Source organism: Zingiber officinale, chromosome 4A, assembly GCF_018446385.1.
Source record: "Zingiber officinale cultivar Zhangliang chromosome 4A, Zo_v1.1, whole genome shotgun sequence".
NCBI lineage: Eukaryota > Viridiplantae > Streptophyta > Magnoliopsida > Zingiberales > Zingiberaceae > Zingiber > Zingiber officinale.
Window position 1 is genome coordinate 115,982,514 of NC_055992.1, and position 26,693 is coordinate 116,009,206.

Here is a 26,693-nt window from a genome sequence, read left to right on the forward strand (position 1 = left end):
AGATCGAGAGACGAGCCGGCCTATAAACTCTCCGAGTGAGTACCGCCTAGCCAGACGTTAAATCAGAGCCGCCGACCGGCTATAAATAATCTACCGACGAGCTTAAAGATCGAGACGAGGCCTATAAACTCTCCGAGCGAGTACCGTCTAGCCCAGACGTTAAATCGAGAGCCGCGCCGACAACGGCCGACGAGCTCCGTTAAAGATCGAGAGACGAGGGCCTATAAACTCTCCGAGCGAGTACCGCCTAGGACGTTAAACCAGAGCCGCCGACCGGCTATAAATAAACCGACGAGCTCGTCGTTAAAGATCGAGAGACGAGGCCTATAAACTCTCCGAGCGGAGTACCGTCTAGCCCAGACGTTAAATCAGAGCCGACCGGCTATAAATAACGCCGACGAGCTCCGTTAAAGATCGAGAGACGAGCCGGCGTCTATAAACCTTCCGGAAGACCGTCTAGCCAGACGTTAAACCGTAGAGCCGCACCGACTAATAACCGCGCCGACGAGCTCCGTTAAAGATCGAGAGACCAGCGTCTATAAACTCTCCGAACGGAATACCGTCTAGCCCAGACGTTAAACCAGAGCCGCGCCGATCGGCTATAAATAATCGCGCCGACGAGCTCCGTTAAAGATCGAGACGAGCCGGCGTCTATAAACTCCGAGCGGAGTACCGTCTAGCCAGACGTTAAACCGTAGAGCCGCCCCCGGCTATAAATAACCGCACCGACGAGCTCCGAGAGACGAGCCAGCGTCTATAAACTCTCCGAGCGGAGTACCGTCTAGCCCAGACGTTAAACCGTAGAGCCGCGCCGACCGGCTATAAATAACCGCGCCGACGAGCTCCGTCGTTAAAGATCGAGAGACGAGCCGGCGTCTATAAACTCTCCGAGCGGAGTACCGTCTAGCCCAGACGTTAAACCGTAGAGCCGCGCCGACCGGCTATAAATAACCGCGCCGACGAGCTCCGTCGTTAAAGATCGAGAGACGAGCCGGCGTCTATAAACTCTCCGAGCGGAGTACCGTCTAGCCCAGACGTTAAACCGTAGAGCCGCGCCGACCGGCTATAAATAACCGCGCCGACGAGCTCCGTCGCTAAAGATCGAGAGACGAGCCGGCGTCTATAAACTCTCCGAGCGGAGTACCGTTTAGCCCAGACGCTAAACCGTAGAGCCGCGTCGACCGGTTATAAATAACCGCGCCGTCGAGCACCGACGTTAAAGATCGAGAGACGAGCCGGCATCTATAAACCTCCGAGCAGAAAACCGACGAGCCCCGTCGTTAAAAATCGAGAGCCGCGCCGACCGGCTATAAATAACCGCACCGTCGAGCACCGACGTTAAAGATCGAGAGACGAGCCAGCGTCTATAAACCTCCGAGCAGAAGACCGACGAGCCCCGTCGTTAAAAATCGAGAGCCGCGCCGACCGGCTATAAATATCCAAGCCGTCGAGCACCGACGTTAAAGATCGAGAGACGAGCCGGCGTCTATAAATCCCCGAGCAGAAGACCGACGAGCCCCGTCGTTAAAGATCGAGAGCCGCGCCGACCGGCTATAAATAACCGCGTCGTCGAGCACGGACGTTAAATATCGAGAGACGAGCCGGCGTCTATAAACGTCCGAGCGGAAAGCCGTCGAGATCCGACGTTAAAGATCGAGAGTCAAACCCGCGACTGTGAGCTTACTGGACGAAACTAAGGACGCCAAATAACGAGCGTTCGCAAGTACTAAATTGATTAAGTCCGATCGGCCATCAGTTTGCCAATACTTCGCATTCACTGAATGCAAACAGCATAGCCAAGCGCTAAACGATTTCGAGGAAAACAAATCAACTGATTAACCCGATCGGTCGTCTAGTGGGGAACACGTCGAGCTTAACTGACTCTACGAACAAGCACTAAACAGACAAAAGACGACAATGAAGGGCAAGCAAAAATAGAGGCAAAAGAAGACAATTACGCCGATCGGCTCATGCAAAAATTTTATATCAGCAGATGAAATACAGAAAGTACTGGGAAGAACTCGCTTCACTCCGGATCCTCAAAATTAAAAAAGGTGTCCGGGATATCGTCAATCATAGCCGCCAGATCTGAAGAGAGAATGCTCAGGTCAGCAGGAAGGTGCCCCCCTTCTTCAAGTACGCCGTGGTGACCTTGACCGCCTCGGCGAAAGTGGAGGAGACGTTGCCACCGAACTTTTCGTCGAACCGCTCCGAGCGGAGGTATTCTTGGCGCGCTGCTGCTAGGCGACTCGGCTCCCCTTCCTTGTACTTTCTGAAAGCCGCTCGGGAGGCAATTAGTGAATCTTGGAGGACTTTCTGGTCCACCTCCGCTTTAGTACGTTCAGCGGAGCGCCCATCCCGTTCGACAGCTAGTTGGGCTTCCAGATTCTTAGATTGCTGATCTAGGGCTCGGACTTCAACTTTCATCTTGTCCAGATCAGCAATCGCCCGCTTCTTCCGGCTACTGGCGCGCTTCACGTCTGCGTCGCGTTTCTTCACCAGGCCTTCAAGTCGAGCCACCTCTGTAGCCAGGTCGGCGGCCTTCTTCTGTTCGGCCTCACGGGCTTGTTTCTCCCGCTCGGCTGATGGACCCCCCGAGACTTGGAGTTTTTCCATGAGATCCTCCAGCTCGGCCAGCCGATGGCTAGTGGCGATTTGCTCGGCCCAATGCTGTAAGGGAAATAATAAAATCAGAAACCAAACAGTAGCAGGGCACGAGAAGAAAAATGAACCTACCTGAGTGGCCTGCTGCATGTGGTTATCACCAAGCTGCTTGGGCGTCATGAGGGCCACCCTAATCTGAGCGTCCTCAAAAAGCTTGGCGAGCGGACCCCTCAAGGTTATCTCATGAACGGGGCTTGAAGGCCGATCGGCAGACAATAAATATTCCTCCGATGGGAATCGAAGGGTAGTCTTGACGGTCGGGTGGCAGCCTCAGTCGCTTGACCCGAGGACTCCCCAATGGTTGAAGTTTCGCCCAACCGTCGTAAGCGACGACGAGTCAGTGGAGGAGAGCCAGAGGGCTGTGCGGTGGACGAGGCCACTGAGGTCCCGATCTGCGAAGGCGTGCGATCTGGTGAGGCGACCTCGATCGGCGCCTGTGGTTCGCCTTCTTGGGTCGGCGGAAGGCTGGGGTCTCTTCGACGTTTCTGCCGAACTTCCGTGGTGAATCCGCCTGGGGACTCCCAGCTCTACTGGGCAGAGGAAACAGGATCCGCCTCAACCTCCGTTGAGCGGATGGGGTAACTTCCGTTTCTTTTTGGTAGCCTCAATCTCCACGGCTTTCAATTTCAGATGGAGCCTTGGAGCGCCACATGACTTCAAGCAGTGGAAAAAATTAAAATCGGTTAGACAAAAAAGGCGAAGTGAGTAAAGAGTCCTTACTCATGCGGTAGGGAGATTGGCCCGAACGGAGATAATCCAAAATGTACAACACCCTTGAGAAGCAACTGGTTGATTTTGTTCGCCGCATGAAGGTAGGCTGGATTGCTTCTGAATTTGCCGAGCTTCGGCTGGGTCGGCACAGCGGTCTGCCATTTGGTTCTGAATGTTGGCCGCTCGGGAAGTCGTATATAGAAGAAGAACTCCTTCCAGTGCTTGTTGGAGGTCGGCATATTATCAAAAAATTTGAAGCCTATTCTACTTTGGAAAATAAAGGTACCCAATTCGGATTGTTTGGGGTAGAAGAAGAAGTGGAATATTTTGGGGTCAAGTGGAATACTATGCAGCCTAAAGAGGACGACCACCCCACTCAGCAGCCTAAAGGAATTCGGCACAAGTTGGCCGAGCGGGATCCGGAAATAATTACAAACTTCCAAAATAAATGGATGGGTAGGAAATCTAAGGCCGCCCTGGAATTGGTCTAGAAAAAAGCAAATGGTACCGATCGGCGGGTTATGGGGCCGATTGGTCGGGTCGGCTATAACTATTTCATGATCGTCCGGGATCCCGTACGTCCGAACAAGACGCCGAGCGCCCTCCTCATCAAATTTACTTTCCATACTCATATACCATGGACCGTGAACATGGGTAGCGGGTTCGGAAGAGCTCGCCATCTCGAAGAGACAAAAGGATAGCAGCGAAAGAGAGGTGAAACGATTAGGAAAGACCTGGTAAGCGAGGAAAGAAGGCTCACTAAGAAGGAGATGGGCGGAGAAGATCGCCGGTGAGATGGTAGCCGCCGAAAAACGGGAACTGGATCGCCGGAGGCCGCAGTAGCAGAGGAGTCAGGAGGACAAAGCACGAGCAAAGATGCGACGGAGGAGGAGGACTAAGGCTTTATACGGCCGAAGTCGATTGGCCTCCACCGTCCGATCCAGGTCACGGGAAACAAGGACGTCATCGGGCCGTCCATTTCAAAACAATCGGCGTCCTATCGTACGGATCATCACCGCCACGCGAGAAGAGCCACGTGGCGCTCTGTCACCAGGCGCAATTAATGCGCCCATACCGCGCATGCTTCGACTTAATGAAAAGGATTTGCGTGATTTTCGAGAAGATTTAGACAAGCAAACATCTAAGTTGAGCGCCAAGACATTCAAAATGAAGAGCCGAGCGGCTGAATTTGGCATAAGGGCCGAACGACTCAAGGGATATTATAAGCGACGGTAAGGCGACGACCGCCCGCTCGGACACATAGTCCAGTCAGTCGGACTCATTGTCTCCTTCGACTAGACTTGAAGGGGAGGCAAGTGATCCGACGGTAAGAATGGGGGACCCACCGAGGGTCCCACCGAGGACAAATGGAGGGTCGACTAAGCGGGTAAGGGCGTCGGGCGATTGAGCGAGTCCAAGCGAGCCGATATAGCTCACCATCGGCTTGGGTTTCACGCCATGTGTCCGCCTACTGAACCAAGGGCCGAAGGGTGTCTACCCTACTGAATGGGCCGAGCGGTGGTCCGCTCGGCAGATAAGGGCGAGGATACAAAGGTTAAGCCTATTTGTTCGGCTCGGGATATGGGATGTCAGCAAAGGCATGTCTAATGATTATGCCGTACACAAGATTTCACGATAGAGGATCTTGCCGTCACATCATGGAGAGGTTGATACAGTAGTGGTATGGCCTTATGGATGCCCTTCTGACAGACCCATACCTGGGCATGGTCGAAAGCAGGTGATTGCTTTGATTGACGTGCCCAGGCTCCTTCGAGAGGTCTATATAAGGTCTCCATTTCTTCACCGGAGGTAGACGGGTCTTCTGTTTCTAAGCCACCTCTTTGTTATTCCTCGCCTGACTTGAGTGTCGGAGGGCCGTCGCCGGGACACCCCTCCCGGCTCGGTTTTGTTGCAGGTTCGCCGGAGCACTCGAGGATCTAGCAGGGAGCACCACATCCCCAGCGTTCGTTGACCCCTGGTTCGGACAGGATCATATGTATTTTCATATTTTTTATTAATTGTTTTGGTTAACTTAATTAAGAATTTTATTATGATTTTTTAAAATATTTATTTATGAAATGATTATATTCGTAGGGATTTTTTTTTTTGAAGGCTTAACCCGTTAATCAGGTATGTTTGATTTGTATATTTTTTTTATTTTTATTTTATGAAAAATACATATTTTCTAGAAAATAGAAAATGGAAATACTACCTATTTTTTTTAGAAAATAAAAAATACAAACCAAATACTATTTTCTAAAAATATATATTTTTCTAAAAAATAAAAATAAAAATAAAAAACATACAAATCAAACCCACTTTTAGTAATTCATCTTAGATTAGGTTAGATTAAAGATTTTTTTGACCATGGCAGGTTGGCTCATCCTTCTTAGCAGATAATGAATTTTTGTAGGTCAATTTGTGATGAGATAATTACCCTAAAAATTTTAAATAAAATGGACTATTGTGCTAAAAATGCCCTTAGTTTAAGTTAAAATTGGCTGAGAAAAGAAAAAACTTAGAAAAAGAGAAAAACTTTTAAAAATAGAAAGAAAACAAAATTCAAAAACATGGTTAATACTTGAAAGATAATATTTATATATTTCCCTTTTTTAATAAAATATTTTTAAAATTTAATAGCACAGAATCTTAATCAAGATTTTATTTGGTATCAATTACTTATTATTATAATAATACTGATAAATTATATACTTTCTAATTTTCACATTTATTTTTTTTAGATTAAAGGTAATTAAATTCTACAGCGACCCGTTGAGAAAAAACTCTCAACGGCTTTAATTCTCCAGCGAGACAAAAAATCAAACGTCAAACGGTTATCTAACACCTCGCCACCGATTCATCGGGGAAGACGGGTTTAGGCTGATGGCTGCGAAGCGCCAGACCAGGGGCTCAAAGTCATCGCCGGCGATTCCGCTGACGCCAGAGTCCACCGTACCTCCCCGCCGCTCTCTCCGTTCCGCGACCGCGACAACCTCCGACCCTACCACCCCTGTCGTTCCAACGTCCGTTGCCGACCGCACTCCCAAATCCGTTTCGAAGCGGTCGTTGTCGCACCCAGATGCTCCGTTTGTCACCCCGGACCGGCAGATGCAGCGGAGGTCGGGAACCCCCTTGAGGACCACCCAAAAGGGAGATGCTTCGGGTCTGTCTCCAATCACCCCGGACTCGAAGCAGCGGCGGCGGCCCGGACCCTCCGTTGCCAACCGCACTCCCAAATCCGCTTCTAAGCGGTCGTTGTCGCGCCCAGATGCTCCGATTGTCACCCCGGACCAGAAGAAGCAGCGGAGGTCGGGAACCCCCTCGAGGACCCCCCAAAAGAGAGATGTTTCGGGTCTGCCTCCAGTCACCCCGGACTTCAAGCACTCTAGGACCGCCCGAAGGAGAGTTTACTACAAGAAGGTAGTCTTTGACGAGGTCGAGTTCGAGGTCGGAGATGACGTGTACTTGAAGAGGAGGGAGGGGCTGGAGTCGGATGATGATGACCTGGAGGTGGAGGAGTGCCGGATCTGCTTCCGGGAAGGCGGGACGGTGATGATCGAGTGCGACGACTGCTTGGGAGGGTTTCATCTCAAGTGCTTGAAGCCGCCGCTTAGGAAAATCCCGGAGGGGGACTGGATCTGTGACTTTTGTGAGGCCCGGAAGCTGGGAAAGGATGTCCAACTCCCAAGCCCGCCCAAAGGAAAAAAGGTGCGGAGGACGGCCAAAGAGAAGCTCCTTTCTTGCGATCTCTGGGCTGCTCGGATCGAGAGGTATTGCTCGACACATCTGAATCTGTGGTAGATTTTGGTCATTTTACACATTTTTCAGTATCTTATTCGGCTCTGCTTGTTTTAGTACTCCTGTTTCGTGCTCGTCAGTTTACTAATAGGAAATCTTGTGTTTTTTGAACAGCTTATGGAGGGAACCGGATGGTACTTATTGGCTCAAGTGTAGATGGTACATCATCCCTGAAGAGACTGCCGTAGGGAGACAGCCACATAACTTAAGAAGGGAGCTATACCGAACAAATAATTGCAATGACATCGAGGTAGACAATTTTGACATTTTTTTGAATTGGTTTCTCTTTGATCTTTGTTCTGAAAATTCTAGCACTACTGCTTCTGTCAAGCTCTGCTAATTAGTCAAGATGAATGATGTAGGTATTATAATGTTGTAAACGACAATAAATGCCATATTCACAAGATCAGGATACTGTTTGGAAGGATATGGAGTTGGGTTTGATATGTAGATGTTATGTAAGCATTTTCTCATATTGGAAATTTTGAAAATTGGCAAAAAGATGTATGCAACAACACAAGTCACACTCTCATATCCAGTTGGATGACTGAGGAATCTGATCCAACAAGCAATAATTAACAATTCTCCAAAAATATTGGAAAAAGAAAACATATATAAAAAATGTGGAACCGCCACATTAACGGCCCCCACACGACGGCCCCACGTTGATGGAAGGAGCACAAGTGTTAAGTGCAGGGTGGAACGAACACAGAAAGAAAACATATATAAGGTATTGCATGTGGCTTTGTATAAGTTGGTCATTCCCAATGATTATTAACCAAGAAACGTAATCATGTTAGAATTCAAAGAAGGATAACAAATTACTGTATTCCAACTATAAACATAGATCATTTTAAGTTATACTATGCTGAACTTTAGTTTTCATATATCCCTATTGCCTTGTCATCTTAACATATGGACATACATATTTATATGTATTTATTTCACTTTATCAACTGAAAGCTTTGAACCTAATCGCTCACACAATCATATTACTAACATAAAGTAGGTTTAAAAATTGTGGTAAATCAGTCAGTCACAGTGACATCCAATCAATACAACTGATAATCTTTTGCTTAACGCATGCTCCCAATTAGGTGATATTTTTGAGTTTGAGACCATTTATCTAATTCTCCAAACATAAGTTTTTCCTTATATGCCATGAGATTTAGTTAGTTGAAAGTTAATAATGGTCACATGATGATAACAAAATAGATCATAATCACATTATGCCAGTGTCCAAAAGAAAAGTAAGCTCGACGTTTCGAAGAGTTAATGGCCCTACTTGGACTGAATGTGGTCATTAGTGAAATGGGTAAGTTAATATGATCCTGAATTTCAGATAAAACTTAGTCTTTAATCTTGATTAAATACTGCCATGTTGATGTACTATCATTTTTTTTACAGTTTTTTAGTTTTAAAGAACCCTACTTCCCTTGGATGTTAATTTTTTTAAGGTGATGCATTAATTCTTTCATCAGATGTAAGAACTTAAAACTCTTGTATGTCTCCAGATGGAGTGTGTCATTCGACATTGCTATGCTATGAACCCTAAGGCCTACAGTGAAGCCAAAGATGCAGGAGATGATGTATTCTACTGTGAATATGAGTATGATATTCACTGGCATAACTTCAAGCGTATAACAGATATTGATGATGCCAATGAGGTACATTCTTTATAATCATAGTAGAATATGCATTTAGGAAAATACTTAACAGTTCTTGCATGAATGAAGCTGTACTTTTAATTTTTCTTCTTTTTTAGAATGACAATGGAGTTGAAAGCGATGAGGAGTGGGTTTACAAGGATTCTGATGCAGAAGAAGATTTAGAAAATGAAGGACTTATGAAATCCCCTTCTTGTCAGAGGAAGCATGAAGTGGCGGCTGTATTATTTTCTTTTCCTTTTTCAATTTTCATTCTAATTGCTTTGATGTTTTTGAATCTAACAAATAATTAAATATATGCCTTTTTTCAGAACATATGCAAGGGAAGAACATTTGGCCTTCAAAAAATTGGTATAAAGACAATCCCTGAGCACACACGATGCCGTAAACAGACCGATCTTGAAAAGGCCAAGGGGATGCTGTTGTTAGCGAGTTTGCCAAAATTTTTGCCTTGCAGAACTAAGTATATATGATCTGATTTATTTTAGATGTTTGACATTCTATTTTTGGGTGTATGTGATTATATGTGCTTATATACCAGGGAAATGGAAGAAATTACTGCATTCATCAGAGGTGCTATCTCTGGTGAACATTGTTTAGGACGATGCCTTTATATTCATGGTGTTCCAGGAACTGGCAAGGTAATTTGATTCTTGTCATCTTTCTATGTAATTAGTCTGGCACATGTTAATGCTTTAAATTTTGATATTATTACTGTGTCTTAGTGATCAACATTAGAATAGTTGTTTCTGTACCACTGATCTGCCTCGAACTGCAGACTATGTCCGTACTTTCAGTCATGAGGAATTTGAGGTCTGAGGTCGATGCAGGAACTCTGAGGCCATATACATTTGTGGAGATTAATGGTTTGAAACTGGCTTCTCCTGAGAATATTTACAAAGTAGGTTATTTGTTTCTTTGCTGCTTTTGTTTCTCCAAAATGTTGAGTAGATAGACTGAATTTGCACAATCCAGGTAATTCATGAAGCTCTAAGTGGTCACAGGGCCGGGTGGAAAAAAGCTCTTCATTTTCTGAATGAACGTTTTAACAATGGTACCAGAGCTGAGATAAATGAGCATCGACCTTGTGTTTTACTCATAGATGAGCTTGATCTTCTTTTGACACGAAACCAATCGGTAAATTTTGGGTAGTGATTATCTTTCTTTCTGATCTAACTTAAAAATCCTAAAAGTATTTACAAATTCTATCGGTAAATTTTGGGTAGTGATTATCTGTCTTTCTGATCTAACTTAAAAATCCTGAAAGTATTTACAAATTGTAGAAAATGATATGATTCTTAGATAATAATTTTGAGCTTATGATTGTTGTTTCTTTCCATCATTCAGGTCTTGTATAACATTCTCGATTGGCCTACTAAACCTCATGCAAATCTTATTGTTATAGGTATATAATGGTTCTTGTTGACTGTATATTATTCTCAACTTGTTTGATTTTTAAATGCAACTTTGTTTGGTTGATATTTATTCAGGGATAGCAAACACAATGGATCTTCCTGAAAAGTTATTGCCTCGCATTTCGAGCAGAATGGGAATTCAGAGATTATGTTTCGGGCCTTATACTTATCAGCAATTGCAAGAAATAATATCAAGTCGTCTTAACAGCCTTGATGCATTCGAGGATCAAGCCATTGAGTTTGCTTCAAGAAAGGTAGTTTATGATTAGCATATTTCATAAGGAGTAGCTGTTGTTGGGAACAATTTTCTAGAAACCTAAATTACATGTTCTAGAAACAAGTCATGTTAATGGTCACCATTGTATTAACAGAAGCACTACACACAACTAGTCTTAAGAGGCTGTGGATCCTGGGCACATGAGCAAGGCTGGTCTTCTTCTAAAAACAATTAGGCATACGCTTCCAAAAAATATCCAGTACAAGTGGTTTATAAGTTCATATGGTTAGATATCTCATTCACACAAATGTAACAGTCAAATCATTTATTAGCAAGTAAACAAATCTCAAAAACAACCACATAATAAAATTTATAATATTATTACCATCATCATGAAGGCATATTTGTTCTATCTATTTAGAGTTGGATACATGAATTTTATCCCTCCATTGAGGTATTGAAGTCATTATCACTAGTACTATTCAAATTAATTAAATTTAATATTTATAACATCGACCAACTTTTTGAATAAAAATATTATATCATGCCACAACTCATACCTGTGGATACGATGTCAGAATTAGGTAAATCAGAATATTAGTAATGTAATACTAGAAAGTTGATTCTTTTCTTTTAGTTTTTTAATTTTGTAATTTATAATGAATCAACCTTTTATTATCGAACCTTTTATTATTGCGTGAAGATGAAAATAGAAAAAAAAAGTTGTTTGACTTTGCTTATGGTCAAAGCCTTGTGCTCTTATAAATACAATTTATACTTGTTTGCTTTATTAGTAACTGGGTACCTCCTGCTTGTTCATTACCTCAGTCAAGGTTAGCAACCTGGTTCCAGATAGTGCTAATTCAGGAACCAAAGCAGTCCATTGCATGCATTTGGTGCTTGTTCAAATTCCTTCAGTAACAGTATTTATAAACATATATGTTCACACTGTCATGCCCATAACAGTTTATCTGCATTCTCATGTATCAGGTTGCTGCTATGTCTGGTGATGCCAGGCGTGCTTTGGAGATATGTAGGCGAGCAGCAGAGATAGCAGATTATCAACTTAAGCAGTCACTGTTATCAAAACAATCTTTGGGTTCACGTGATGATTTGATGGAAGGTATTTGTTAAGGATAAATAATTGAGAATTTGGTTTTCACCTAATTTAGTGAAGCAATGTGTTGAAACTTTAAAATTCTTGATCCTAGTAACCATGAAGCATCATTCAACTTTTCAAGATTATAGTATCCAGATATACCCACGCATGAATCATCAATTAATTTTTCCTGGATAAGCTCTTATGAATGAAATATGTTGATATATAGATTCTTTTCCCTCTTATACCAAAAGCATCAAGAGATATTTATTTTCCAGATATGTGCACTTAATTTGAGATTTGCTTTGGTCTACTTGCTAGAGAAACAGCGAGTTCGGATGACTCACATCCAGGCTGCCCTAGAAGAAGTCTTTCAGGCACCACATATTCAAGTAAGCTACAATTTTCAACATTGGAGAAATTTGTTTCTTCTCATATTGGGTCTTGAAAAGATAAATTTGGAAATGTGAACTTGAATTGGCAAAAATGCACCTGGTAATATTCTGTTTGTGTTTACTAGATATAGTTTCCTGATTGCTGTAAGTAGCTATACTATATTTAAGCTAGCTAATATTTATCTTTCAATAGGTCATGAAAACTTCTTCAAGACTGAGCAAAATATTTTTAGTGGCTATGGTCCGTGAACTCTACAGAACTGGTTTGGGTGAAACAAATTTCGAAAAGGTTTTCTCTTACCAAATTGTTTTCTTTTGAACTAACATGTTTATTTAGTTAACATCACCTACTATCTCAAATAAAATCTATACTGCATTTTTTTTTCATGTGAATAGTGTTAATTCAAATCTAGGAAGGGGAGCCTTGGCGCAACGGTAGAGTTGCTGCCATGTGACCTTGAATCGCCTCTTGCAAAAATGAAAGGTAAGGTTACGTACAATTGACCCAATGTGATCTGACCCTTATCGGGACCCTGCATTGATGGGAGCTTCGTGCACCAACTGCCCCTTTTTAGTGTTAATTCAAAGCTGAATAAATTGATGGCTATGGCCATGATTCCGTGTTGTTGGATGGCATTCAGTTGTTTTGTTTTTTTTTTCTTCGGGTAATTTCTTCAAGTTATCCTTTGCTCCATCAGAAACTAATAAAATTTAGTCCATCCTTCTTTCTCCTGTAAGTTGGTCTTTATTCATGATGCTGTCAAAAGTCCTAGTTTGTTGATCTTGTTATTTCATTCATTGGCAGTGCTATATCTACATTGTAATTTCCTAATTTCATGGTAAAGAATGAATTTAGATTGATTATTGACAGATATGGTGAATAACATTCCTTTATGTAGTACTCATGGTGTGTTTACTTGGACTGCAATAAGAGGGAAAAGAAAGGAAAATAGAAAAATTGAGTGTCTGGTTTACTTGGAAGGAAGAGGAGAGGAGGAAGAAATTTATTATTTGTCCAGTTACTTGTTCTATTTCTGCCAAAATTGGGTTGAAATGGATACAAAAGAAGTTTGGATCTCTAATAAAAGCAATGACTTCTTTCAGTGCTGTCCAAATAAACTAGACGAGTGGCAATGATGCAAATTAGATAATATAGTTATGTTCTTTTTGGCCTTTACTTGAACTTCTCGCTTTCTCTTCTACTTTCTCCTCTCTAAGTAAGCACAAATCAGTATCTGGTGTTAATTGCTTTGAGTTGCATGCCATTCTCTTAGTTCCTGATATGATTATGTAATTTGGATTATACTTTTCTATAATTCTATCTGGTAATAAAAGGTAACTCTACTGCAGCTTGCAACGACTGTTATATCTATGTGCTCAAGCAATAGGGAAGCACCTCCTGGATGGGATACACTCATGAAAGTGGGGTAAGGACAAAAATGTTCTTTTGATGTAGTTTATAGTTTTGCCTAAAAAGTAACACTGGGAGAAACTAAAATGTTTAATTAAGCATCAGAATTTAAAAAAAAAAAATGAATGAAGAAATAAAACCTCAATAGAGAATGAACATGCTGTCAGTAGAAGGGCATTGTTCCCCTTTGGAAAGAGAGCATAAAATGCTCTTAAGTTACTTCACTTTCTCCAAATTCTAATCGGATTGAGAAAAAAATGTAGCAGTTAGTATATTTGGTTGTTTCATAGTCATTTCATCTATTTGAGTAGCCATCATATTAACTACATCAAGTTGCTCTCATGTTGTACAATTGAGGTTCTTATTTCTGATCCCATAAAAAATAACTTCCAAAATTTTGTTGGGCTACAGGTGTAAGCTTGGTGAGAGTAGAATAATTCTTTGCGAGGAAGGCACAAAACACAGGTTGCAAAAGTTGCAGCTTAACTTCCCAAGGTTAAATTTTGTTGCTCGGAAAACTAGTTTTACTTAAATAGCTAATTCTGTCTACTAGTTCTCTCATACCCTGGACCCTATATTGTCACTGAGGTTGCCAAGGGGTGACATTCTTGTTCAGTGCTCAGTTGTGTAAGTAATTTGCAATTTTGGATGAGAACAGTAATTCACATAGCAATAGCTTCCAGATTGCAAATTCGAAGCTCATTGCAAGATGACTAATGGCATATTAAATTGGGTCAGAATCATATTTTCTTTAAGAAATTTATAATTCATTGGATAGTTAGAACTAGGATAATCTACAAGGCTCATCACTAGCTTGCCGATAGAATTAGATGGGTCTCTTATTTGCTAATTGTAGAATCTTAGCATCCCAGGGTATTGCATAAAAACTAAAGAAATGATCCTATTGTAGTGGAACAACTGATTATTGAAGGCATCGTTTTTTCTGTTAGATCAGCCTAACAAACCATTAGGATTGGAATATGATTTGATGCCGCTAGTGATCTGTGCTCTAATGGGACTAGGCTTAAAATCATCCACGTGTGCTACATGCTTCTGAATTTTGTTAGGTTTCACATGTATGACAGAAGGTTTTGTCATTGCCATCTGGTGTCCTCACAAAAATTTAAAATTTTAGTACAAAAGTAAAACACATTATATTTTTTTCCAGAATTTATTTTCAAACAGTGCGTTAATGGCATAAAAATCAACTTAGTGAAATGATCGGTGTTTTGAGACTATTGCTAATTATGGAATATTAATACCCATGCTTTTATCCTATCATTCATCACCTTGGCTATACTTTTGTGATTATATATATTTTAAGTTCCTTACGTGGTTCACTGGTTTAATTTCTTTTTTAAATTGAAACTGATGTGATGTTTGTTCTACAATGATGGCAGTGATGATGTTTCTTTTGCTTTAAAAGACTGCTCGGAACTACCCTGGTTGGCAAAATATTTATAAGTGCATGGTGGTAATATGGCAAAATATCTACTTCCGTCCGTCGTGGTTTTTTTGTTTCTTTTTTCATGGATTCGATTGAGAGCCTTGACTAGGATGAATTGATCAATCTCGTGTCTCTGTTTCAATCGGCAGTTTGTTCTTCATTTCTTTGTCAGAGCACTCATCAAATTGGCAAACTAAGGGAGGTTATGCTGGCACCTTAGCGAGGTACAGCCATGTTTCTGCGGCAAAGAGGATGGCTTATTGCAGGATAAATTCAGAGGCGATGAGGGTGGTGAAGTCTGTGCTTCAGCGTCAACAATGAGGATGACTAAGGGAAAAATCCACTGAACAATTGTGTGTTCTTGTCAGAGACTTCTTTGCTCAGTGAGATTAAAAACTCAATTACCCAGGCCGGATGTAACTTTGGCGAGTGTATCAAATTAGACAATCCGATACTTTTGTACTATTGTATGGGTTTCATCTGGTATATTCATGTGCAAATTTGGTGGCATATTCTCAGTTTGATTACGTTAGTTGCAAACTGATTGATTTGATTTGGTGCTGCAAATTTGGCTTGATTTTTATTTCGTAAAAAAACAAAGTTTGAAAATAACTTTTTAGCATTGATTTTCTTAAAGTAAACAATAGTGTTTCCCATTTGGGAGGAAAAGTAAAAGATATTTTTTTAAAAAATTATTCATTCAGAAAAATTAATATAAATAAAAATAGATTCAAAAAGAAAATAATGATTTTATAATTTTTAGTAATGGATTTAAACTCTACTACATCCAAAATGACTCTTTTATTTGGTCTAAATTGATGGAAATTATTTTTTTAATTTAAAAGGGGAAAGTAATTTTAAGAGTTTTATACGTGATATAAAGGAAAATTAGAAATTCAAATAAAAAACCACTATCATAAGAATAATAAAAGGGATCTACGTGTTGTAGGGACAATAGAGTAATGGTTAAGTCTTTTAATGAATAATCAAAGTATTTAAATTTCGAATTTTAACTACGATCTATTGTAAGATATTTTTTCTATAATGAAAAGTAGACCTAAAATGTTAGCCATAGGAAAGGGTGTACATTGTACCTACGAAACTGTGACAGCTATAGTTCCGTAACTGTTATAACGTGAATGTTAGATGAATAAATCAAATCTGTATTGTAACAACTACAAAATCGTAGTAATTATAATTTCGTAACTGTTACAATATGAATGTTAGATGAACATATCAAATCTACGTTGTAGCCGTTATGAAATATAGATAGAATATTTAATTGATAAAGTATACTAGAGAATAATTTTTTTGTGTGTAGTTAGATAATTATCCATAAATTACTAGTGGAGTGAGGTGCTCTTTTTATAAATAATAAAAGTGGGACGTTTAAAAAAATACTCTTAAATTTTTGCCCAATAATTTTTTATGGTTTTTTTTATAATGTGAATAATTTTTTATGGGTTTTTTTTTATAATGTGAGTGTTCAAGTGCTTGACTTAATCTTGGATGTGAGTTAGCTTATCGAGTAAATTTGCAGCCGAATTTATGCACATTTAGATACCACCTCTCTCTAGAATATTCATCCCAATTGAGATTCGAATTTTGATCATCTTATTTATTTTCTTTTTTTTACCACTGCACCACACCGGTGGACAATTTCTAATCTCTTATCCTCAAAGATGATTGACCTACAGGTTTATCTATTTGTCATCTACCTGTCACGAGTAAACCCGACATAATAATCGGCCAACCCATTTTTTGTTTCGGATCACACATCAGCAAAGAACTGTCGTCACTAAACAAGAAGTATTTTATAGAAAAAGAGGCGAACATATAACCATATAAAGCTAGTTTAGCGTATCATGTTTTCCAAAACAAACAAAATTATGTTCTCCAAAACATTGCACAATTGAGTACATTCTGAAGCCAAAAGAAACAAACTCTTATAGTGCAGATGGTAGATCACAGAAACTATACATGAACAAATCCCCAACTTACTCAATTTCCTTGGTACTACATGTTTCAAAGACAAAATGTTAATGCTTTACAAGTTACAACACTAGCTTTTGGAGACAAGTTACAACACTAGCACTCCATGCGCGAGTTGGGGAAAAAGATCTTATTGGGACAAAAATGTACTGAATTCCTGTATGTACAATGTCATGTGGAGTTGCGGTTCAAATCATGACAAAGTCGAGCAATTCTCATTTGGCTGCAACCTCAGTCTATTAAAGCAAAAGGATGAACAGACGATACTGACTTGGCTAGTTATTTGAACCTTGAAGCACTGGAGACGAGAAGAAGGAAAGAAACATTAAGTATGATATAGCATGTGAATGTAAATTGTTCTGTAATCTTTAGCTCCCTTTTTTTTTCACGCGTTAACAAAAAGAATATTGTAAAACATGACAAATGAAATGATTGTTGGTTAAATTAATTACCATGAAGATTTTCTTGGGCAGATGCGAAATCTTGGTTCCTTTGGGATTGTGCAAGGCTTTTCCGACCTTTCAAGAACAAGAGGAGCAAAATATAATGAAACAATAACAAACAAGAGTAAGTTAAGAGGGTGTCTCTCTTTTTCATTCAAATGGAATTGAATTTTATTTTATCTTTTGTAAACAGAACCAACCCATATTAAAAAAATCTTATACGAAGTTTGAAGTGAACTGAATTGATTTTTTTTGTTCAACCAAACTACTCTCAAGGAAGCCAAACTGCATCGAGAACTTCAGTTAAGTTTGGTTTAGTTCAGTTTTTCGATTTGTGGCCAGCTGCAAGAATTCCTGTATACAATTCTCATCCGCCTCACAAGCGTGGCTCACAATACTACAAGATTTCAGATACCCAATAATGCATCTCTAGATCGGATTCATCACTTCCATCTCATTTACATTATCAAGTGCCTACTGAATTTGTAATGTGGAAGGATTCAAGATACTTGACTTGCTTGGCCGACAAACAGGAAAAAAAAAAAGGAAATACGTACCTACTGCATTCAGTAAGATGGTGCAATCAGGAATTTTAGCAGATCTTGCTTTATGATGCTTAGCCATCAAACAGAAAAATTAAGAAATACTTTCTACTTGGTTCAATAAGACGGTGCCAATTAACAGGTAAGTTGTGTCTGAATTTGGAGAAATTTGGCTACCGTACATCAAAAAAATATAAGGGCAAAAGATGCATAGGTTTTTCGGTAAACTTACCTTTTAGGAACAAAGGGTCGATCAAAGTATGGCATCAGTTGAGCTTTAGGCACAAGCTCTCTTTTGAGCCTCCGTATTTCTTCTTCTTCTTCAAACTATAAAATATTTAATATTTAAGTATACAATTTTTTGGATTCATAGAACTTGATAAATCATCAATGTTAAGGGGAAAGAGAGGAAAAAAAACCTTCTGTTGCATCTCCCTTTCTAATCTTAGTTGTTCGGCAAAGCTCAGCCGCTCAGCTACCTGATGAATAGTAGAGTAAGCAACAAAGAAAGGTTAGTGATGAATTATATATTGGCTTCAGCGCTACATGATATTACTGGAATTATACTAAAAAAATTTCTATTTATTTATTTATTTATTTTTGCTGATAATAGCAGAATCTAGAAATCTTACAAATTTATCAAACCCAGCCCTTTGAACTGCACGCACATCACTATGCAAAACAAGGTCTAGAGGTTCAGTGCTTTCTTTAATGGGGGGCTTCAACAAGATCTAAGTGACATATTAGAAATATTGTAGGTTAGCAGAAGGAAAGAACTTGCAGAAATGTAAAATTAGAGATTTAACTATTTCAGTAAGAAAATTATCCAACCGGCTAATGGTTGCAATAATAAATTCAGTTGGAGTTTCATAAAACTACATGATGTCCATAAGTAGTGCAATTCTGACAGTTTTTTCCCCAAAAAAATACAAAAATAAAGGCAACATTAAACAAAATGATTCACTTCCATCCATATTGAATGGTATCTACAGTCTGGCTCATTTTGCTGATGCTAGAACAAATAAACATGAATAGATCAAACAAGTAGACCAGACATAGCTGATCCAATAGTTCAATAAATAATTAATGTATATGAAGATGCTTAATATCTTCCATCTCAACGCCTTCCATCCTATCTAAATTGCCAATGAAGACAATAACTTTAGGTGCAATCTACTGCCTCTATTAATCTTGAAGCCACGTACAGATAAAAAAAAATAGCCCATACAAATATATGCTGGAATGAAGCATGTCTCAATTTTCATTATTTCTAATTTCCTGTATGGTCCTTGCCAAGTGTAAACAAAATCACAAGCATTTTATCCAATTAAATGTCCTCCTAACAGAAGTTTATTTAGCTAAGAACTATAGGCTATAGTGAGCATCTCATAGAAACTTCAAAAATAAAAGATTGATTGCATATGAGCATGCTTAAAGAATATGGCAAGGTAACCAACAAACAACAAAAGCATGTTCTTTATTAGATTATTTATTTATTGAATTCTATGGTCAAGATAAAAAACTTTTGGTTTATCCTGATGAGACTGCCCTTTGCCACTACATTGGACAGGAATGTCCTTTTGTCAAGTACGAAGGAGACACTCTTCAATATAAATTTCAGAAGTTGAAGCCTGTTTTCCTAAATTGAAAATTTTACTGAAAACAATTTTTTTGACAATAAGAAATTCTTCAATATACCAGCAATGAAAGCCCTTGTTATAGTATGAATTTTAAGACGGGCTATACATAGGAAAGTTTTCTCGATGCGGTCTCCTATTGGGAGAGAAATATTGAACATTTAGTGCTGGTGGTCTCCCTCCTACTATTAGTTAGTCATAGATTTCACAAGCTTCTTCATACTTTGCAATCATGATTAAAGCAATAAATAAGGGAAATATCTAAAGATTAAATTCATCAATTGAATATATTTGCGTCACACATTACATTGCTTAACTTTGAACACTAATCTTGTCATGAAATTAAGTTTGAAGTTTGTCACCTCTGGTTCATCTATGGTCCATGGAAGGCCTTGGGCAATAGGTATACGTTGCTTCTCCTCCTCAACCAGCATTTCTTTCACTTTCTTGATAAATTGTTCTTCTTTAATCCTTCCTCTTTGCTAAAAATAGAATACATAGTTTTTTTATGAAGCTCAACCAAAAACAAGATCAAAATTCAATTGATGAAAAAAATCTTTAAAGTTTATCTGACATCCTGAAGTACTAAAGGAACAGAAAAAAAATAGATCAACTTAAAAACACCTTTCAGATCATTGGATTAGACTGTTAGCTAGCAAGCACTCATTGCAAGAGTTAGTTGGAGGGTGCTCTATTAGATAAACAAACTGTGATAGCCCCCACCACATGAAGTGACTATATTACTGGAAATATTACAAACTAGAATTTAATTTTATCTTTCTCTGTCCCGCATAAATTTCAATTTTAATCTACTCAACTTGTCTAATTATAGAATTTATTTGTTGTTTTTGTGAAAATGTAGTATTTATTTTATTTTATTAGTAATCTCATGCATTCTTTTAAGCATTCTGACCCCAGCTACATTAACTTTTTATGAGTTATTTCTTAAGTTACCAACAGTTGGATCTACAAAGTATGACCCACAATCTTATAAATTTTTCTATTTTCTGTTAGACAGAAACGCACTACGCTCACACAAGACATTTGGACAAAGTGAAGTTAAAATTAAAAATAACTCTTTCAACCATTTAACTTTCAAACATTTTGCAATTCTGTCGAAGCTGAACCCAAAGCTACTCACATCATACAAGATACAAAGTTCCTTTAGACAAGAATTAATAGTAAAGGACACAAGGATTTACATAACTAGAGGGCAGTCATTGATCAGGGATATCCTGTCATTTCTGACAGTAAGTAGTGGCCAAGCACCTGATCAGTGCCCACAATCCAGGCTTTAAAAATAACACTATTTTACACTTTAACCAGAACTTTTTTATTATTTGCTAACAAAATTGATCTAGCAACCTACCTCGGTCCTGAGCTTGAATGGATGTTGGCTTGTCATTTTAAGCATCTTATCCCAGCTCCTCCTAAGACAATCAGAGCTCTGGCAAGAATACACCAGTTTCACGTCAGAACCTGTATATATGACATTCTAAAACAAAACATGAAGAACATCTCTGTACACATTTTGAAATAATTACTTGTAGAATACAAGATTTTCTTACAATACGTTTGTTCCTTCCTTCACCAGATGTCCTTCTCCCCAAGCTCAGCCTAGAACCAATTGGGGTCGATAATGTTGAATTCTTTGAGTAGTGACAGAAACATCAAGTAAAAACTACATATATAAAAAACATAAAGTTTCTAGAGTTTAAGAGCTCCAGCCTATCACCAATGCCACCTACTAAAAAAATTATAAGTGATACGTCTAGAAACACATCAAGTTTATGCAATGTGAGAATTCTAACCTTTCAACATTTTCATCCACTGAAGACTTCAACTGCGACTCCCTAGTAGGTTTTATAGAAGGTATAAACTCTGATGAAGAAAAAACATATGCAAATGAAGTTTTCGCTGCCTCAGTCTTGCACGATTGCTGTAAGCCTGGCAATGTCCAATTCATCACGTTCGGATCTCTGTCTTCTGACTTTTCAACAGCATCATCCTTTGAAATGGAAAGGAAGTTCTCAAATGCCTTTACCAGATGCCTAACGCGACCAGATCCAGGCTCAGGTGCCTCCTCCTTCACCAAATCCCTCAGCTTCCTCGCCTCTGAACAGTCTTCAGTATCTTCAGTCCCCGAATCCAAGACCTCTCTCGTCCCGTTCACTCCCTCCTTATTGCTTCGATCAACGGACACGCCAGCTTCAACGTCTCCAGGATTCACGATACCGGCCACTCCCGAAGATCGGCCTATCCTAAAAAACTCCTCCTGCGACGCTCGGAGGGTCTCGTAAGCTTCTTTTCGGCACTTCTCGAAGTCAATCCCGTTCCCCGCCCTCCTGGAGCTCTTCTTCGCGACGATGAACTTCCTCGCTCGTCCCGGAGCGGGCGGTGGATCCCGACCGCGGGTCTTACTCCCTGAACCCTTCGACTCGTCCGATCCAACCGCTGGAGACCTCTCCAATTTCTGCGAAGAAAGAGGAGACGGGGAGGGAATATTGGGATCGGAATTCTCCGAGCCCATAGGTGCCTCCAACACATGAGATCGGGAGCGCTGCAGCTTCTTCGACGGAGTCGCCGCCATCTCCGAAGGAAGGAGAGGAATACGAGAAGAAAGGACGCGAGCGTGACTCGCTAGGGTTCGTCGACGCGACCCCGAAGCAGGACGACTCCTCTAATAACCGAGCGGGGCAGCAACGGCTAGTTTTTCCGGTGGGTCAGCAGCAGCAGCAGGAAAAAAACATACCCGAGATCAGTACTCGTTCCACGAGTTTTTCCTCAACTCAGAGTTTCTCTTTAATGCCTCTCAGTTTTTTATTTGGTCTATTTTCATGTTCCTTAGTAAATCTGATTGTGATTTTATAGAATTATTTTTAAAATTTTAAAAGTAATTTACAGTATATCATAATGATTCTAAATATCTAAATCTTATTCCGAACAATTCGACATCTTTTATCTTAATAATTATATCATTATATCTAATATTTCTAAACATAAATTACATTTAAATTTAAAATCGTTCCCGTACTTTCCACTGAGATTTTAATTTAGCATTTACTCATTTACGTATTTCATCTGTAAACAACATGTGTCACGATACTGTGTCTAAAATGTATACAGTGAATTCGTCCATAATTATTATAAAAAGATAGAGACTTAGAGCTAATTTTTGATGAAATCTTATCTTTATTGAAAATATTTCAGTTAATATACCTAAAGTATTTACTCTAATTGTTATATCTTCGTACATATCCTTAATTGTATGATCGAGGCACGTGAAAGCGGGATAAATCACATGAGCAGAAAAATAAACTAAGTAAAAAGAACAATAAAGAGACAGAACACGAGGAGTTACTTAGTTCGGAACTTTTGACGACTCCTACTTCAAGACTCACGATCCCTCGGACCGTATCGACGACCAATCTACTATAACCTCTTCCGGAACTGCCGAAGAGAGAATCAAATACAAGTAAGAAAAATCGAAAATGTGTAACAACCTATACTTTCCTTTTGTAAGTATGAAAGAAGTACACGAATATTAAATCATTACCAACATTTTAGAATTGTAGAATCTGAACAGGCTCATATGACGATGTCGATTTGCCAACAGCGTGTCTCGGAGCAGTAACGCAGCAACAGAGCTTAGTCGAAACAGTAGAAGAATCGTTAAAGCTCGTAGAAAGGATGATCTGATTGTGTTGCTTGAACACTTCTTTTAAAGAGTGTTGAGGACGCCTATAACCTTAAGTTTAATCCCTTTGACCCTGGCCGCGATAAACAGCACTAACTTTGGCTTTTATCTATTCGAGCGTGTGTTCCAAACACTCCAAGGTGCCTTCCCAGCGCTCCAAGATGCCTCTAAGCATGAATCAAGGGCGCCTCCAGTGCACTCCAGGGTGCCTCCCCTCAACGCAAACTTTATTTCCTTGAGGGCGTCTCCAATGGATCTAGGGTGCCTCCAAGCTTGCTCATAGACACCTCCAATCAGCTTTAAGGTGCCTCAAATACTATTTATCTAAGACTAATTTTACTACTTTGGTCCTACAAAATGTATTAGTCTAAAAATAAAGTGTAACCTGTAAAATAAAGTTAGCACAATAATAAAATTGTTAGGGTTGATTTGTAGCTAGAGGAGGAGGTGAATAGCTCGTCGTGCTTCGGTTGCTTGCTTCGTGATGATGATATGCAGCGGAATGAAATATGAAACACACTTACAACGCTAACAAGAAGGATTTACTTGGTATCCATCTCAAGATGAGGTGACTAATCCAAGGATCCACATATACAAACACTCTCTAATAAGAAAAAAACTTCTTCTCGGTACTACTGGAGATGAAAAAACCTCTTACAACACCCACACAAGTATACAACTCAACGCAAGAAGAAAAATACAAAGAATACAAATGAAAAATATTCTTCTTGCTCTCTTGTTGCTTGTAAATGGCTCTTGAACTTTGGAAGTGCAACAACACTTGTCCCCAAGAGCTTCCAAGAACTGGCGGAGAGTAGTCGGAGAAGTTGTATGAAGATCGGGAGAACTTCTAGGAAGAAGAAAGCGTGCAACGACTTTATACTTGGCATTTCTAGGGCTCCCAATCGATTGTCACGTCAGATCCATGCAACCGCAGTCGTCCATCGCTCGCTTCCTGCGCAACGGTCATATCCCAATCGATTGATCAACCGATTGGGGAGGTTTGAATCAATCGGTTGATTGATTCAGAGTGCCTTTATGCTCTACTAGAAACGGTATGAATCGATCGATCGATTCAGGCTTCCTCGTGTCTGTGCGAGAAAACCAACCCCTAATCGATTGGCAGCGTTCAATCGATTGGCTGATCGATTGGGGATCGTTCTATGTTCGCGATAACACTTTCCAATTGATCGGCTAATCGATTGAGCCAGCCTTCACTCGTAGTACACCTTCAATCGATCGACTGATCGATTGCTCCATGGATCAATCGATCGATTGATCGATTGACCTCCTTTTGACTTGCTTAACTCAAGTCCAAGGTTCCCAAACCCAATATTCGGTCAACTGTGACCTGTTGGGACTTTTTCACCAAGTGTACGGTCAATTATTTGACCCACTTGAACTTTTCTCCTCATGCCAAGTGTCCGGTCCTCCATGACCCACTTAGACTTCCTTCCACTAGATGTCCGGTCATCCTTGACCTATCTAGATTTCCTTGTGCCAAGTATCCAATCACACCTTTGACCTACTTGGACTTCCCAACACCAGGTGTCTAGTCAACCTTGACTCACATGGATTTCCACGTGTCTGGCTTCACTCACTAGGTCTTTCCATTTGCCTGGCTTAACTCACCAAGACTTTCCATCTATCTGGCTTCACTCACCAAGACTTTCACCTGCCTGGCTTCACTCACTAGGATTTTCACTTGGCTTCACTTACTAAGATTTTTCCATTGTCCGACTTTACTCACTAGGACTTTCACCTGTTTGACTTCACTCACCAGAACTTTCATCTAGCTTCACTCACTAGGATTTTCACCTGGCTTCACTCACTAGGATTTTCACACTGCTCCGTTTCACTCACCGAACTTTCATCACCAAGTGTCCGGTCCTCAATGACCCACTTGGATTTTTACTTCTGCCAACATTCCTATTGGACTTGCTTTTGCCTAACTTCTAGTTAAGACTTTCCCAATCAAGTAATCAGTCAGCCTTGACCTACTTGATTATTCTTCACATCAAATTGGTCAAACCTTGACCAGAAGGAAATTACACCAACAATCTCCCCAATCAGACGATTGCATCTGCAATTTCTACATATTGTCAAACATCGAAACCCAAACATCAAGACTCAAGCTTGAGTCAACTCAAGCTTAGTCACCCTAGTCAACCTGACCCAGGGGATATTACACGAACAAAAATAACATTATTAATTAGATTATATCAGTCCAAGACCAGGATCTAGTCATGGTCTCAGTTTATGAATCCAAAATGGACCAACACCTAAAGTCCCTAATTGAGACTCATCCTTACTGGATCTCTCCTCTAGTTATTTACCTGACCTTACCCATTAGACATCTGGTCTTTCATGTTGGTTTTTTTCGGCCGGCTAGAGGGGGTGAATAGCTTGAAATAAAAAATAAATACCTTTCTCGAACTTTACAGCTTAATTAGCATAAACACTTGTAAAAAAATAATAATAAGTAAATTAAAAAAAGAGAGGCATAGATATTTTACTTGGTTTGCAATTAGAAGGTTACTAATCAAAAATGTTGAAAAAGTCCACTAAAGTCTCCTTTAGGTGGAGAAGCCTCTTACAACAATTAACGTACTCAATTACAAAGCTAAACTGAAAATAGATCATTTATAAGTATTGTTTTTAGCTTCTGGGATCAAAACTATATTTATAGCCCTAACCAGGACTTCTGGAAGGGTTTCAAGCGTTTGGACGTGGATAAAATTTTATTCATGTTGCAATGGATCGCGACACATTGAGTTCCGATAAACTTTCTGGTCCGGGCACTCGGAAGGAATCCAGGTGCCCGGACGGTGTCAATACGGCCCCCACTAGGCGAGGTGCCCCGAGGGCGCCTAGGTGATCCGGGCGCTAGGACTGAAGTCAACTTCCCTGTTGACTTTTTGATCCGGGCTCTCGCTCCTGCTCCGCTTGCTTGGGTGATTTCAGTTATCTAGAATAGGGCTCACCAAACCCATTTTCCGGCCTTCTCGAGGAGTCTTTCGCTTCAGCTTCTCGTCCCTCGGAATCGTTGCGTGTTTCCTTCTCGTCCGTCAGCGCACTCTTCCGTAGCGCCTCATCCCTCGGACGCACCGAGCCCGTTGACTCTCTCTCGTGTCGTCCTTCTTCCTAGTTGTGTCTTTTGCTTGACTTCTTGTGCTCATAAGCTCCTGCAAACTTAGACACAAGGATCAAACCATAACAGAACCTAACTTGACTTGGTTGATCACATTAAAACTACCATGGGGTACTTATACTCCAAACCTATTTAGACTTTTTCTAGTCCTGTTTAATGTCTGATCAACCTGATGTACTAAGGCTTACCTGCAATACTGAGTTAGCACAATAGATATAAAACAGTAAGGTAAAATAATGTTAGTAGTATTCAAGATTCGATGGTCGGTCGACCGCGTGTCGACATACATGCTTGAAGTTTACTCCTCCAAAACCTTTCATTACCTAGGGTTACCACCCCTAAGGTTATCTAGCTTTACTCACTAGGACTTTCATTGTCTGACTTCATTTACCAGGACTTTCACCATC

General features: G+C 40.1%; 2 protein-coding genes and 1 non-coding gene across 7 annotated transcripts; 2 read left to right on the forward strand and 1 right to left on the reverse strand.

Annotated features, from left to right (window-relative positions):
• The first annotated feature begins 6,165 nt into the window (after nucleotides 1-6,165).
• Nucleotides 6,166-15,336, forward strand: LOC121970701 (origin of replication complex subunit 1-like). Of its 4 annotated transcripts, none has more exons than XM_042521585.1 (17): nucleotides 6,166-7,145; nucleotides 7,288-7,423; nucleotides 8,688-8,840; nucleotides 8,939-9,061; nucleotides 9,152-9,303; nucleotides 9,382-9,481; nucleotides 9,619-9,741; nucleotides 9,816-9,977; nucleotides 10,188-10,245; nucleotides 10,331-10,509; nucleotides 11,463-11,595; nucleotides 11,893-11,963; nucleotides 12,160-12,255; nucleotides 13,317-13,393; nucleotides 13,789-13,872; nucleotides 14,778-14,851; nucleotides 14,974-15,336. In XM_042521585.1, the coding sequence occupies exons 1-16, from the start codon at nucleotides 6,259-6,261 to the stop codon at nucleotides 14,839-14,841; spliced, it is 2,598 nt and encodes an 865-aa protein (XP_042377519.1). In that variant the 5' UTR covers nucleotides 6,166-6,258; the 3' UTR covers nucleotides 14,842-14,851; nucleotides 14,974-15,336. The 4 variants fall into 4 exon arrangements, with proteins under 4 accessions (XP_042377519.1, XP_042377520.1, XP_042377521.1 ...); XM_042521586.1 differs by having other exon boundaries at nucleotides 14,997-15,336; XM_042521587.1 differs by having other exon boundaries at nucleotides 6,166-6,422; nucleotides 6,612-7,145; nucleotides 14,778-15,336.
• Nucleotides 8,748-8,825, forward strand: LOC121974085. Its single transcript, XR_006109948.1, has one exon. It is a non-coding gene; the product is annotated as a small nucleolar RNA snoR28 (small nucleolar RNA).
• A 1,325-nt stretch (nucleotides 15,337-16,661) lies between the features above and the next one.
• Nucleotides 16,662-22,236, reverse strand: LOC121970702. 2 transcript variants are annotated; one of them, XM_042521588.1, is made up of 9 exons: nucleotides 21,250-22,236; nucleotides 20,983-21,055; nucleotides 20,808-20,885; nucleotides 19,801-19,920; nucleotides 18,434-18,532; nucleotides 18,221-18,280; nucleotides 18,034-18,128; nucleotides 17,269-17,334; nucleotides 16,662-17,114 (listed from the first exon to the last, which is right to left on the reverse strand). In XM_042521588.1, exons 1-9 carry the CDS (start codon nucleotides 22,026-22,028, stop codon nucleotides 17,096-17,098), a joined length of 1,389 nt encoding a protein of 462 aa, XP_042377522.1. In that variant the 5' UTR covers nucleotides 22,029-22,236; the 3' UTR covers nucleotides 16,662-17,095. The 2 variants fall into 2 exon arrangements, with proteins under 2 accessions (XP_042377522.1, XP_042377523.1); XM_042521589.1 differs by having other exon boundaries at nucleotides 21,007-21,055; nucleotides 21,250-22,231.
• Nucleotides 22,237-26,693: the final 4,457 nt, after the last annotated feature.